This window comes from Vombatus ursinus, unplaced genomic scaffold, assembly GCF_900497805.2.
Source record: "Vombatus ursinus unplaced genomic scaffold, bare-nosed wombat genome assembly UNPS02009205.1, whole genome shotgun sequence".
Classification (NCBI taxonomy): Eukaryota; Metazoa; Chordata; class Mammalia; order Diprotodontia; family Vombatidae; genus Vombatus; species Vombatus ursinus.
Genome location: NW_020948983.1, coordinates 56,476,844 through 56,491,968, shown reverse-complemented (window position 1 = coordinate 56,491,968; position 15,125 = coordinate 56,476,844). Strand labels below are relative to the sequence as shown.

The following is a 15,125-nucleotide window of genomic DNA, read 5'->3' as shown; positions in this document are numbered from 1 at the left end:
TCTGAGGCTAGATTTGAACTCAGGGCTTCCTGGCTCCAGGCCTGTCATTCTATCCCCTGTACCAACTAGATACTACTACTAGAGACAATACAGTTGTTAAAAAAAACACTTGGAAACTGATCTTCAAGAAAAATCAAAATGGGAAAGATTTTTTTTTTTAATGGAAAAGCTCATGGATGTTGTTCTTAATGGGGGAAAAGAAAGGAAAGGAGGATATAAGCATATAGCACCTACCTCGTGCCAGGCTCTGTGCTAAGCTCTTTACGAATATGATCTCATTTGATCCAGACAACAACCCAGGGAAGTTGGTGCTATTACTAGCCCCATTTTACAGTTGACAAAACTGAGACAAACAGGGTTAGATAACTTGCCCAGGGTCACACAGCTAGTTCTGAGGCTGGATTCGAACTCATCTTGCTGACTCCTGGCCTGGTGTTCTACCTAGCTGCCTCAAGGGAGAATAAGCAATGGAATCAAACTAAAATAAAAACAGGGACCACTAAACTGATATTATCTAGATGTTATTGTATTTTTAATTTATTTATTTGTTTGTTTTGTTTTTTTATTTTAAATTAATTTTGTCAAATATTTCCCGATTACATTTGAATCTGGTTCAGACCATAGTTGGGAGTGTTGTGGGCTGCACTATAACCTGCCATGTGTTTGACATTTCTGGTGAAAAGAACATGGATAACCTGTCGTCCATATGCCTGCTTTCTCATAGCTATAAAACCTTTGAGGATAGTCTATATACGCCCTAAGGGCAAACATAAACTTCAGCAAATAGGAGGGCATTCACATATAAAATCGTATCTTTATCATTAGATAATCGCCTGAGAAGCACAGCAAATACGAGACCTTGCTATCTGTCTACTCTAACCAGGTCCTTAAACTTAAACCTTAAACAAACAAACAAACAAACAAAAAACAACTGAATGATGCAGTCAGGATCCAAAAAGATCTTGGAATATCTCTAATAAAATTAGATTCCCTTAGTTAATGGGGATAAATAGAAAGTCTTACATTTCTGTTCAAGAAATTGATTTCATGAATATAAGATGGAGGCGATACAGCTAGATGTCTCCCCCATCTTTAAAAAACCCTCCTCCTTGATTCTCCTGTTCCCCCTCCTTCAGATATCATGCCACATTCCTATGCCATTTCATAGCCAAACTTTTGGAAAAATTCCTCTACAACATTTGTTGCCCCTACTTCCTTACCTCCTACTCACTGAGTCACATTTCAGATTTAAAGGGACCTTGGTGGTCATACAGTGTAAAACAAGGTGGAATCCTCTATATGACATATCAAACAAATGGTCAACAAACCCTTGCTTGGGGGGCAACTAGGTGGCGCAATGGATAGAGCACCGGCCCTGGATTCAGAAGGACCTGAGTTCAAATCCAGCCTCAGACACATAACACTTACTAGCTGTGTGACCCTGGGCAAGTCACTTAACCCCACTGCCTAGCCAAAAACAAAAAACAAAAACAAACCCTTGCTTGAAGGCCAACGTTAAGGGGAATCTACTAGCTCCTGAAGCAGCCTATCTGACTTTTGAATAGTTCTAATTGTTAGGAGGGTAGCAAGGTGGCACAGTGGATAGAGTGCTGGCCCACTTATCATGAAGATAAGTCAAGAAGACTTATCTTCATGAGTTCAGATCTGGCCTCAGACACTAATTGTGTGGCCTTGGATAAATCACTTAACTGTGTTTGCCTCAGTTTCCTCATCTGTAAAATGAGTTGAAGAAGGAAATGGCAAACCACTCCAGTATCTTTGCCAAGAAAACCCCAAATGGGGTCACGAAGAGTCAGAAACAACAGAACAACAACAATTGTTAGGCAGTATTTCCTAAAATCAAGCCTAAATTTCCTTCTTTGTACTTCTACCCACTGGTCCTAGGTCAAGCAGAACAATCCATAGGATAATCCTTTCAAATATTTGAAGTCATTTATCCTGTCTTCCTTGAGTCTTCTTTAGGCTAAACACCCCCAGTTCTTTCAATGGTTCTTCACATGGCATGAATTTGAGGCACTTGGCCATTCTGGATACCTTCCTTGGGATACTCTCCAGCTTATGAATGCCCTCTCTTCCATTAGATTGTGGGCTCCTCAAGGGCAGGAATTGTCTTTTACCTTTCTTTGTATCCCTACAGCTTACCACAGTGCCTGGAACATAGGTGCTTAATAAATGCTTTATTGATTTTATTCAATTTCCTGAAATGTGGGGACCAGAACTGAATACAGTACTCCAAATGTGGTCTGACCAGGGCAGGCTACCCTGGAGTTAACAGCTCCTTTTTTGTGTAAGCTGTGCTCTCTTAATGCAGTCCAAGGCTACCTTTGATCCTTTGGCAGGCCCGTCACACTGTTGATTGATGTTGAAGTGTGCTCTACTAAAACCTACAGAACTTTTTCAGACAAACTATCTAATTGTACCTCCTCCATCTTATATTTATGAAGTCAGTTTCTTGAACATAAATGTAAGACTTTGTATTTATCACCTTTAAATAAGAGAATCTAATTTTATTAGTCATTCCAAGTGCATCATTCAGTTTGTTAGCTATCCTTCCTAGCTTTGTGTTTATACTACCTATAACTTTATCTATATTTATTTATTTAAAACTATATTACTTTATTTATAACAATATCTAATATGCTATATATACTATATCTATATCTATTTTATATCTATATCCACTATACAATATCTACTTTATATCTATATCTACCATACTATATATACTATATCTACCTTATATCTGTCTCTACTATACTATATACACTATATCTATATCTACTTTATTTATATCTATATCTACTATACTATATCTGTATCTACTTTATTTATATTTTAAGTCATTGATAAAAATATCAACCAGGCTAGGGTCAAGCACAGATCCCTGTAGCACTCCATAGGAGACATCCTTCTGAGATGACTTTGAATCACTGTTGACTACTCTTTGGGTTTTGCCATTTAACTAGTACTAGATTCACCTAATTGTACCATTGTCTAGGCCAGATCTTTCCTACAATGGTAGCATTAAAGATTATGAAGTTATTTGGTAAAACCTAGGTAAACAATGTCTACTGTATTATGCCTTATTTATTAATTTGGTAACTTTCAAAAAAGGAAATAATATTCATCCTGATGAAGCCATTGAGATCACTGTTTCTTTTTCTAGATGTTCACTAAATCATCACTTTAATAATAGGTTCTAGAATTTTACCAGGAATCAGTCAGGCTCACTAGACTATAGTCTACTCTCCTAGTATCCACAGTGCATGCTAGACCATGCCCAATTTTCCTTTCCTCTATCTTCCATTCTTTTTCCTTTTGTGAAAATTGAGATATTTATCCTTCTCTAGTCCTGTCGCACCTCTCCTCTCTTCTGTGGCTATGAAGTATCACTGAGAGAGACCAAATTCCCTAGGTGTTAGATTTCATTAGAAAAGCCTATAAATGTGATAAGTGTCCTAAAGAATTCACATATCAATCAAGTTTTCATGGCCATCATAAAATCTGAGTAGAGAAACCCTAGGAATGTGATGAGCTTGGCAAAAGGTTCAAACAAAAGAGATCTTGATCTCACTAGTTGTCAATCGATCCATATGGAGGAGAAATTTTATCAATGAATTTAATTTGCCAGAAGCTTCATTTAGACAATAGTCCCGAACATTCATAAGAGTCCATTCAGGAGGGCTAGCTAGGTGGCACAGTGGATAGATCACCAGTCCTGGAGTCAAGAGGACCCAAGTTCAAATGTGGCCTCTGACACTTACTAGCTGTGTGACACTGGGCAAGTCACTTAACCTTGATCTCCTCCAAAAAGAAAAAAAAAAGTCGATTCAGGAGAAAAAAAAGACCTTGTACGTGTAGCAAATATAGGAAAGGATTCTGTCACCACTCACGTTTTTGGACATATCAAAAATCCTGAGAATGGCTCAGATACATCATCTGCCAGTTCTTTCAATAACAGAGGAAGCAGTTCATCTGGGTCAGGTGACTTGAGCTCATCAAGCACAGCTCGGTGCTTCTTACTATCTCCTTAACATCCTCAGGTATCAATTACCTGATAGGCATTTCTGTTCTGTCCTTTCCAGGCCAAGGATAATTATCCATGGCAGAAAAAATGGTAGCAAAATGGGTTTTGAGCACTCTACCTTCTTTGTCATCATTTGTCATTAATGTCATCCACGTCAGGTAGGACTCCTATCACTTCTTTGATCCTCTTCTTTTCCACAATATAGCTTTAAAATAAAATAAAATAATAAAACTTTTTTTTCCTTGCCAGCCTCTGCTCATTTTGAGCTTTGACACCTCCTTAGTTCTTACAAGACTATGGCACACTTTTATATTTATGTGCTGTTATTTGCCCTTATTTTCTTTACCTAGTACATATCTTTTTAAAATATAGGTTGGTGAATGCCCTGGGCATCCAGATTGGTCTCTTCAACAATTTTCTTTTTTGTGCTTCATTGGGATTGATTCTTTGTATCTTTGGAATTTCATCCTTGAATTTCCCATCCTTCTTGGGATTTTACTCCATCTGTAGAATCTGTAGCCCATGCTATTATACATATACTTTCTTCTAAGTCTCTGAAATCTACTCTCCTAGTATCCACAGTGCATGCCAGATGATGCCCAATTTTCCTTTCCTCTATCACAAACTTTAAGACAGAGTGTTCATTTTTGTCCAAGGTTCCCATCATATCCACTCTTGCAAACATTTCTTTCCTACTAGTGAGAATCAGATCCAAAATAAAATTTCCCCCTTGCTGTTTACAGGATGAATTTATCATTAATGGGAGTAAAGAAATCATTAACTGTTCTGCTTTTGACAAAGAGTACCAGCAGATGTCTGGATGATCAAAGTTCCCATCACTACACTGTCATACTGCTATGCCAGTCTTGTAATCTGTTTCCCAAACTGCGCATCTATTTCATCTTTCTGTCTAGGTGGTCTAGTATGCAATATATTTTCTGTTGTTGTTTAGTCGAGTATTCGTTTCTAACTCTGACTCTATTTGGGATTTTCTTGACAAAGAGACTAGAGTGAGTTGGTTATTTTCTTCTCTAGATCAAGTTACAAATGAGGAAACTGAAACAAACAAGGTTAAGTGACTTGCCCAAGGTTATACAGCTACTAAGTGTCTGAGTTCACATTTGAACTCACATCCTCCTGACTCCAGTGCTGGCACTCTCTCTGCTGCACCACCTAGCTGCCCCTAACATCTCTTCTATTTCTGCCTTAATTGATCTTTACTCAAATGCTCTCTACCATGCTTTTCCCTTCTGGCTTCTGGATTTCCTTCCACAACTGTAGCTTTTTGATGTATAATGCTACCCCCAGCCCCTTTACTTATTCTGCTTCTTTTGATTAAGGCATACCCTTCAACAGTCACAGTCCAGTAATTGATTCCATCTCATCAGAGTTCCCAATTATTTCTATAAGGTAAAATTTGCCTACTTAGACTAATTCTTGTAGCTCAAGTTGCTTTTTGTTTATAATTTGAGCACTGGTGTACTGATATTTGAGGCTATGGCTCCCTTCTTAGGTTTCATCCTGGTGAATTTTTATATATCAACTGCTATTCCTCAAATATATATACATATATATGAAATTAGAAATTCTCCATGGTGGATGTTTGTAGGAAGTTTTATACCTCCATCATTTTCAATCTAAAGCCAATCTGATTATATTTGCAAGACCCCATACAGATACATTCTCATCAACTTAGTAGGTGCCCTCCATCCTTGATCAGACACTTGTAATTCCTACATTTTAAGCTACGGTTCAGATATTCAAATTCCATTTTCAGACACTATCTTCTTAGCTAGTTGTTTGCTCCCTGAATTTACTTTTCTCCACCCCCTGCGCTTGATAAGGAGCAGTATTTAAAGACACCACTTGTGCCCTGATCTTTACTGTTTATAAAGATTTACTTTTTACCTTTACTATTGTCCCATAGATTTAATAAGGATACAGTAATCATATACAAACCAAAACCATTAATAAAGACAAGGTGTATAGACAGAGATCAATTGGTCACTTGCAGAATTTGTTGCTTGTCGTTGGAATTGCTAAATTTAACCACTATATGTCTTGGAGTTTAAAACATAGAAGTCTCTCTCTCCCTCTCTCTCTCTCTCTCTGTCTCTCTTTATCTCCTCCCCCTCCCCCCCCCCCCCCATTAAGTCTGGATTTTTTAGACTGGTGCTTTGTTTCCTATTTTCATAAGTTCTAAGTACTTTTCTTATATTATTTCCTGCATTATGATGTCCAGGTTTTTTGATTTGTCCCTTTCTTCTGGTAGACCAATTGATCCTTATCTATATACCTTGTCTTTATTAATGGTTTTGGTTTGTACATGAATTTAAAAAAAAACTTTCTTGCCTCTTGCTCCTTTTCTATCAGATTTTTCTCTCTACTTTAGTATTTTTATATTCTTTACAGCAGTCATATATTTATATATTTATATTTAATATTTTTATATTCTAATTATTACTCTTTAATTTCTTTGAAGAAATTCTCCACTATGGATTCAAATTTTTTTTTAGTCTTATTGCCAAGTTTTATTTGTTTTTTTTTTAAAGCATTTAGAGTTATAACATCTGACATATTCATTCCTAATTTCTTCTTGTGGATTTGTCTTTTGAATCATCCTTAAATTTTTTGTTGTTCCATGCTCCTTTGGGATTTCCCAGTATCCAGTGTTTCATTAGACATTGGTTAATATTCTTCTTGTAATGTTTATTAAAAGTTTTGTAATCTCCTTGAGGATTTAGTACTTATTTTTCTTTCTAGTTTAGGGATCCCCTCTGTAGATTTATCTGCTTGTGCTCTGGGTTTTGAGTTTTGAGAAGTCCTTGGTGTTTCAGCCCTTTTACTTTATGTTCCCATTTCACTCACTTTATGGCTATACACACCATAGCTGTACACACCGAGGTTGAATGGAGAAGTTGTCTCCGTCTCCTCCCGCTTAGGTTTAACTGTCTTTGTTTACAGTCCTTAGCCGATCTAGACCTCTGGGGTCCAGGACTGTTTCCTTTCCTTCTGACCCAGGGAAGGGACTCATGTTGGCCCTCTTCCCCATTCTTTTTTGCTGGGGTGAATAAGCATCTGTTATTTTTTTAAAAGGTTGTAGGAAGGTGTTCCAGAGTCTCTGCAACATTGAGCTCCTAACCTAGGGACCACCTCAGGCAGAAGGTAGCTTACTCTACCTATTCTCATATGGATAGGCAAAATTAGTGTCTGCTGCTTACTGTGAGTTTGGGGATGAGCAGGGAATAAAGGGTGCTAGCTGTCTTTGAAACAGGAGGAGATCCCATTGTGAGCCCTAGACACAAGTCCATGGGTCAGTTTGTGCTAGTGGATCCCAGCCAGGAATGTGAAGGTTCATTGGGGAGGGGTATTGAGAGAGTGCTGTAAGAGTGTTCTCTAGTGTCAAAAAGAATATTTTACTTTGTTGAAGTTTATTCTTTTTGGTCTGTGGATTCAGCTGTAATTGCTTCAGATCTGGCACACAATCCTTTAGGAGAGGGTGGAGTTGTGAGTTAGTGGGCACTGGGAAAAGTGTCTAGTTCATCATCATGTTAGCCATGCCACGTGACCTAGAAGTGAAGCTTTAACCTTTATAATAAAAATTTACAATTCAGACTAGATTTAGTAAACTGGCCTCCTTTTGTATGATGTGAAGAAATGTTTTGCTAAGAAAACTAATATTACCTTCAGTAATAAAAACATTCTAAAATCTTGTTCACAATTTGAGTATAAAGCTCCACCCTTTGAACATCATCATCAATCTGTGTATTCGGCTTAACAATAAAGATCATTACCTCTCCATATATTCTTGGTTCTTATTCATGTCATCCCATAAACTGTTCACAGGGAACCTACTCAAGGCTCTGGGCCTTTCTCTAGATTTCTATTACATAGGAGGTAGAATGGCACCATGGAAAGAGCTTTGGCTCTGGAGTTGGAGGATGAGTTTAGCAGTCTTCTGGAGTTTACTACTGTTGTATCCTCACCCTCTTGAACCCATTTCCTCATTCATATAACAAAGGGTGTCTAGCTCTAGATATATGATCTCATGACACCAGTGGAAACCAGTGACTATGAGGCAGCTGTCTCTCACAACATGTTCAGTCCATCTCCTTGTCTAACTGTCTATCTCTAAAACTATCCATTGTATGCTTCTCCTACATGATTCTTTGTTGTAATGAGTCACTGCCTATTCATGTCCACCATTCACCTCTTCGCCCTTCGGGTGATTTTGAAGATTTCGGTTTTCTATGAGCTGCAACCAGAAAGCATCATTTTAGTCTATTAAATTCTTCTTAGTGATTATACATCTCATTTAAGAACCTCTTCATTGTCCCCAGTCTTGACATAATCAGCACAATGCCTTCTGCAAACAGGAAGACTTCATTGTACAGACATTTTCTGATACCAGAAAGATGTGGAATAGAGTTTGCAAAAGTTTATGTACTCCCTTCTCATACCTTCTTCAAGGGCACCCTCAATAAGGTTGCTGCTTATTCTGATTAAAAATCTTACAGAGATGAAAAATATGGGTTGCTAGTTAATATTATTATAGTTATGGTGAAAATATGGGTTACTAGTTATTTTCTCAAATTTTTTTCCAATAGCAATAAGGAATATTTTTCTTCTATTTATTTTAAATATCTTGGGGATAAAATAAACCCCAATGCTTTCAAAGATCTGCTTTGAGAATATGTCCTATTTTGAGGGATCTTTCGCTTTGTCTTCTGTAACATCAGGGGATGTTAGTCAACAAGCATTCCTTGAACTTTTACTATGTGTTAGGTATTGTGGTAGGGACTGGGGACAGAAAGGCCAAGACAGTTCCTGTCCTCAACGACCTCACATTCTGATGGCGAAATGATGTGTAAATAGGTACATGCAAGAAAGAGTAGATGGAAGATAATCTCAAAAGTAGATTAGGATGGGGTGGGGAGAGAAAGCTCAGGAAAGGCCTATAAGATTTGAGTTGTCTTAAAGGAAGACAAGAAAACTCAGACATGGATGTAAGGACAGAGAATAGTTTAGGTAAGGGGGACTAATACAAAAGTCTTGGAACAGGAGATAGCATATCTTGTGTGAAGAATAACAAGTAGACCAGTGTTGTATTTTAGAGCATGTGGACTAAGGAAGGTGTAAGAAAAGGCAAGGTTCTAAAGTTTCAAATGACAAATACTTAGCCAAGAAGGGAAGGAGAGATGATGTGGGTATGGTTGGACTACGTAAGTTTTTTTTAAGGATAAGCATATGAGTGTTTTTTAATTATGAGGAGACGTGTGCATGTTTGTAAGGCAGCAGAACCAGCAGAGGGAGAGATCTAAGAATTAGTGGGAGAAATCTGTTGGATCCAAATCTGATTGCTCTGTCTATGGAATAAGAACTTTTGTAAATCTTAACATACATATTTTCCATTTCTCATCTTTGTTGTGAACTGATGTTCATACTTAATTCCTTTTGGGACGATCAGATTTAATTGGATCTGTTCCCAAGGTTTTGGTCAACTTGCTTCCTTTCACTGATTCTCATTAAGTAGTATTGCTTATAATTGGCTATTACATTTTTATTAAATTGAATGGTGAAATTCAGCCCCACTTCTATATCAACGTGAATAGATATGTTCTAAGCTCAAGGAGTTTAATCTAGTTCAAATAGTTACATTTGCTTAAGGAGTCATTCCTTAGTGCCAGAAGGAATAACTATATTGCAGAAATTTTAGCCTGGAGGAAAGATGATCCTAGCTGAATGATAGAACTGTTTTCTATTTCAAACTTTGTAAGGTTTTGCCAACAAATCTACGTTCTCAACTGGGGCTGCCCTTGACTACCACTTTTTATTTACTTGGCAAGTATAAGTGCTCATTAGCTGAGTGGCAATTTGTAGTATTTTCTGTAGGTCTCCTCTGTAATTTTTTTACATTGGTTAAATTTCAATCTGAATGGTGACAGTCTGTGTCCATATCAGGTTTTTTATCCATCTCCCATTTTCCAGCATGAATAGCTTGTTTAGATCAATAGGTTAGGTTGGATTATCTCAATTAAGTATCTCATTTATATTATTTTGGCATTGACATTGATTTCTGTCCTAAAGTCAAGGATGCATAGAGAAACGACTCCCCCACTGTTTATCAGAATAACAGCAATTTTTTTGTGTGTGTGAGATTGTTATGTGTAGTACTTCCTGACTCTTAAGTATCTGTGGTGCAGACATGAGGTTTTTATGGTCTATAAAGCCTCTAGTTCCTGTTTCTTCTTGCCAAAGCATGTTTCCTAACATTTTTTTTTTGCCAGTTAATCTCTGCACTGAAACCATATGGCATGTGTTCATTTAATTTAAAAGGTTTTAAAGAGTTTTTTGCAAAATTTCTTTACCTCCTCATTGACTGGATATACAATAGATAGACAAATATAAAATAAGAATTATTTGATCATTATCTTTCTGGGCATTTACTTTAATTCCATTTTAGAATCATATTTAAAAGTAATAATAAAACATTCTTTTAAGGTATATTTTACAACTCACTATTTTAAAATGAACTTTCTTTAATCAGAAGCTTCTGGCAATTCAATTTGCAGGTAGATTTTAGATACATTACTCATAAAGTGATGCTTTGCCAAATCAAAGTTTTATTTTTGTGGTTTTAACATTTTAAAATTGTTATAAAAGACTAAAATTTTTTTCATAGATACTTTAATCTTAAATCCCAGGACTTAGACATTACCTTTTAAATCAAGATTGTAAATACTACTATCATGTGTTGTTAAAGCCAAAAACATTTGTGGAGAATTATTACTTTTTGAAGTTACTTTTTTTTCTTTTATGATAGGCAGAAAGAGTACAGAACAAGGCCTGGGGATGTCAAGGTTACCAGTGTTCTCGATCCATGAAAAAAATTATATTAAAGGCACATTTGACTTCTTGGGATTAGGTCACTTTACTACTCGATATATCACAGAGAAGAATCACCCTGCCCGTCAAGGGCCCAGCTATCAAAATGATCGTGATATAGCAGAATTAGTTGACCCAAACTGGTCAGATTTAGGCTGTAATTGGCCACATTTGGTGCCATGGGGATTTAGGAGGCTCCTCAACTTTGTTCAGGTAATTATTGTAATGCATCTTTTATAGGAAGTTACTAAAGATCCTTGTTCTGATAAAAACAGACAAAAATTGTATATAGCCCTCTTCCAACTCTTCTCTAAACATAAAATATGCTTCTTGGTATACATATAAAATTATAAATACAGTTAGGATATTGGTAGGTTCAATCAAGAGTACAGATAGTTACATGCTGCTATGACTTCTCTGACTCAAAAGTCAACATTTTATATATTCTCTACGTATTTTTTCCATCTGACCCCCAACACCTTCCATAGCTGGTTCAAACATTGTCTTTTCAGACTCAATATGGCAATCCTCTCGTATACGTGACAGAAAATGGCGTGTCTGAAAAGCTAAATCATATTCAGTTGTGTGACGAGTGGAGAATACAGTACCTCAAAGGATACATTAATGAAATGCTAAAAGGTAAGGGGTTTTTGTTTTCATCTAGGCATTCTGGTGACTCACAAACTCATCATGGGTCAACGATACCACATGGCTATTGAAAGAACAAATACTACCCTAGAGCATGATCAGAGAGGTACAGTGTCTAGACATAAGAAATAATCGCATTGTACTCGGCCCTGATGAGATGACGAGTATAGTATCATATTCAGTGAGTGTCATGTTTTAGGAAGGACACTGATAAAACGAAGAGCATCCACAGAACCACCAGGACAGGAAAAGGCCTCAAGATCACAACACATGAATTATCAAGAGAAGGGACTGAGGACATTTATCCTGGAGAAGACAGGGGGAGAGGGAGAGCAGTTTCATAACAGAGCATATTTGCTTTCAACTACACGAGCAGATGTCATATGGAAGAAAGATTGGATTTGCTGTTTGTCCCACAGGGCAGAACCACAAAAGCAGATTTAGGTTAGCTATAATGAGAACACTTCCAAGCAGTTAAGAGATGTCCAAAAGTGCAGTTGCTCTGGCTCAGGAGGTCATGGGTTCTCCCTCACTTGGTTGCTTCAAATGTTCAAGACCATTTAGTCAGGATGTTATAGAGGTGATTCTCCAAAAGATAATCTCAAGAGTTCACAAGGAACTCAAAAGTCAGCTAATACATTTATACCTGAATAATTCCCTCTGAGCTAAATAGAGAGTAAACTAGATACCTTTCGTGGCCCCCTGAAATTCTTGATTCTATAAATGTTTAGCATTTGATAAAATTTCAGGAAATGTAGTTTTATACATATTTTCACTTAACTATATAGGCTGAAGTAAATGTTAAAATTATTTTTAATGGAAATTTGTTTTCAGCTATAAAAGATGGTGTTAATGTAAAGGGATATACTTCCTGGTCTCTGCTTGATAAATTTGAATGGGAAAATGGATACTCATACAGATATGGATTCTTTTATGTTGAATTTAACAACAGGAATAAACCTCGATATCCTAAGGCTTCAGTTCAGTACTATAAAAATATCATCAGTGCAAATGGATTTCCTAATCCAATAGAGGTGAGATGATCGGATGTTCATTCTAACTCATAACAAGGCAACTACAGTAGATGGCAGCAGGTATTCTCTTCCCTTCTATGGTTATGCAGAGTCATCAGAGCTTTGATCCTGCCACTCCTCTATCACCAGTTCCCAAGTTATTAAATAAGTCAGGACTGGAACAAGTCTTCTCGATCCCCAAGTCTATATTCTGTCCATAATGCCACGATGTCGAAAGTGAATACCATTTAAAAAAAATCAAATACAAACAATACCTACTCACGAATACAGATAGTTTATTGATATACTAATAACAAAAAGACAATTTAGCAATATACGAATGGTTATGTGGTAAGCTAACTAAAGCAAAGGACATAACTACTGTTCTCTATGATATTTCTAAAAATAAGATACCTTGCTGTTTCTGAATCAAGATTGTCCAGTCCATCCCACCAGATGGTTCCAAAACTTTTGGTGGGGAAGATATATTAAATTCTACTTTTAAAGGTTTTAAAGTTTTTATTGGGGGACTATAAGGTGAGAAAATAGCAAAGGAAAAGAGATATTTTAAAATGTCACACACTCTGTTCTATGATTAATGAAAAACACAGGAATTAAAAAAAAATACAAAGAGGCCAGTTTTGGTTTTTTTTTAGATTTTAAGCAACTTGAGAGCAGCGGCTTTGTTTAGTTTCAGCTTTGTACTTGTACACCTAGCACAATGTTATACAAAACAGAAGGATAAAATACAACCTCCTCTGTTTAACATTTAAAGCCCATCACAATTAGGCTTCGGACTGTTATTTCCATGTTGGTTACACCATGATATCCAAATTGGACTATTTGCCATTCCTCACCTGTGACATTCCATCATATACCTTTGTGCCTCTGCTATAAGCTGTTCCCCATGTCCGAAATGCTGTCCTTCCTCACTTGCACATTTTAGAATACCTAGTTCTCTTTGTGGTCCTTCAAGAGGGCTTCCCTGATAGTTGTCAGCACCACCCCAATATTTTTTATGTATCCTGTACTTACTTATCTGCGAAAATACTACACCTCTCCAGGAGAACTCAAATTCCTTAAGGGCAGAGGCGGTCTCATTTTTATTTTTGTATAACCTGAAGGCAAGGAACAGAACTTTTTTTTAAACATTCCACACCGTACCCTGCACAGGGAGCACTCAGTTAAGTATTTGCTGATTGATTTAAACAGGCTAAAACTTTGACTATTGTGAAACTATTACTTATCAAGCTAATCTTATCAGGTGGAAAGATGGTACAGCATAGCCACTGAAACCTGTTCTACCACCAACCAGATCCTTGCTGCAGGTAAATATTTTATCCTTTTCTTCGGCTCACTGACATGATCAGATGCAGAATAACATAATCATGTTTCTGAAGTCAGTTTCTAACATCTATTTAAAATAAAAACAAATTCTTACTTTACCTATAAGCAAATGCTAAATTGCTAATTATAAAATCTTAAGTGAAAAAGAACTGAAATGAAATTAAATGAAATGAAAAAGAAAATAACATAATTGCTATAAATCCAAAAGACAGTATTTCTACACTACATTGCTCCTAATAAATCAAACTGATGCATACTGAAAGCCAATGAAAACTAACAAACTTGTGGTTTTTACTAGTTGGACCTTTTTTTTTTTGAGGAAGTGGGTGATATAAAAAATGGCAAACTGAAAACATACAAAGGATTGCACGTCAGCATTTCTAATGCAATGGTAACTAAAAGGATTATAGGTAAATCTGTGTCTAAACTTTCGAATTAGGAGGTTTAGGTAAAAACTCACCCAGAATCTATGTAAAAAAACAAAGTATAAGAAACCATAACTTACTAAAAGAAACAGTATTTCTTGCTCTGGATTTTAATATGTTTAACTCAGCATAAGCATAACTGTAAAGCTAGCCTGTCATTTAAAAATCTGCTAAAAATGTCTATTTGATATGGAAAATACTGAATCACATTAAGGCACCTATTTGGAACACAGGAGCTGTTAAGATAAAAAATAGAAAATGAGATAGTACAGTATTAATATCAAAAAGTAGTGTTAAATATTCCAATAGCATAAATACAAACTAATACTGAACTCCCTACTAAGCTGAAAATATACTCTAAAGGCATTTACTGTTCAATTACTTAAGATGGTACACTTAACATCTAATACTTAACATAATTCCTCACACAGTCTGTTTAACTATACTTCTATTATTAACAATGCCATCTTTAAACGGTTCTAAGTGCTTCCAAGGAATTTTCTTCTGGCAATTTTCCTTATTTCTTCCCAAGTCTTATGTCTCCTTTTCCCCCTCTCCCCAATGAGAGTAAGAGGTACAGTGTAATATTTTGCTAATATTCAGAAATGGATTCACAGACAGAAAAAAATGAGACTTTGCATGCTTTTAAGAAGCAAAGATATGTTTTAAAACTTTTCTAAATTTACAAGGCATTAAATCCTAAGTACTTTGCTTTCTATTTTCTATAAATCATTTTAATGAATGCTGATACACTTAATT

General features: G+C 36.3%; 1 protein-coding gene across 1 annotated transcript in view; it reads left to right on the top strand.

Annotated features, from left to right (window-relative positions):
• LCTL (lactase like) overlaps positions 1-15,125 on the top strand; it is a 116,925-nt gene that overhangs the window by 101,494 nt on the left and 306 nt on the right. The window contains exons 10-13 of the mRNA XM_027851990.1: positions 10,872-11,146; positions 11,446-11,572; positions 12,416-12,615; positions 13,859-13,922. Coding sequence (XP_027707791.1) covers positions 10,872-11,146; positions 11,446-11,572; positions 12,416-12,615; positions 13,859-13,922 — 666 coding nt within the window. The remainder of the gene's footprint in view (positions 1-10,871; positions 11,147-11,445; positions 11,573-12,415; positions 12,616-13,858; positions 13,923-15,125) is intronic.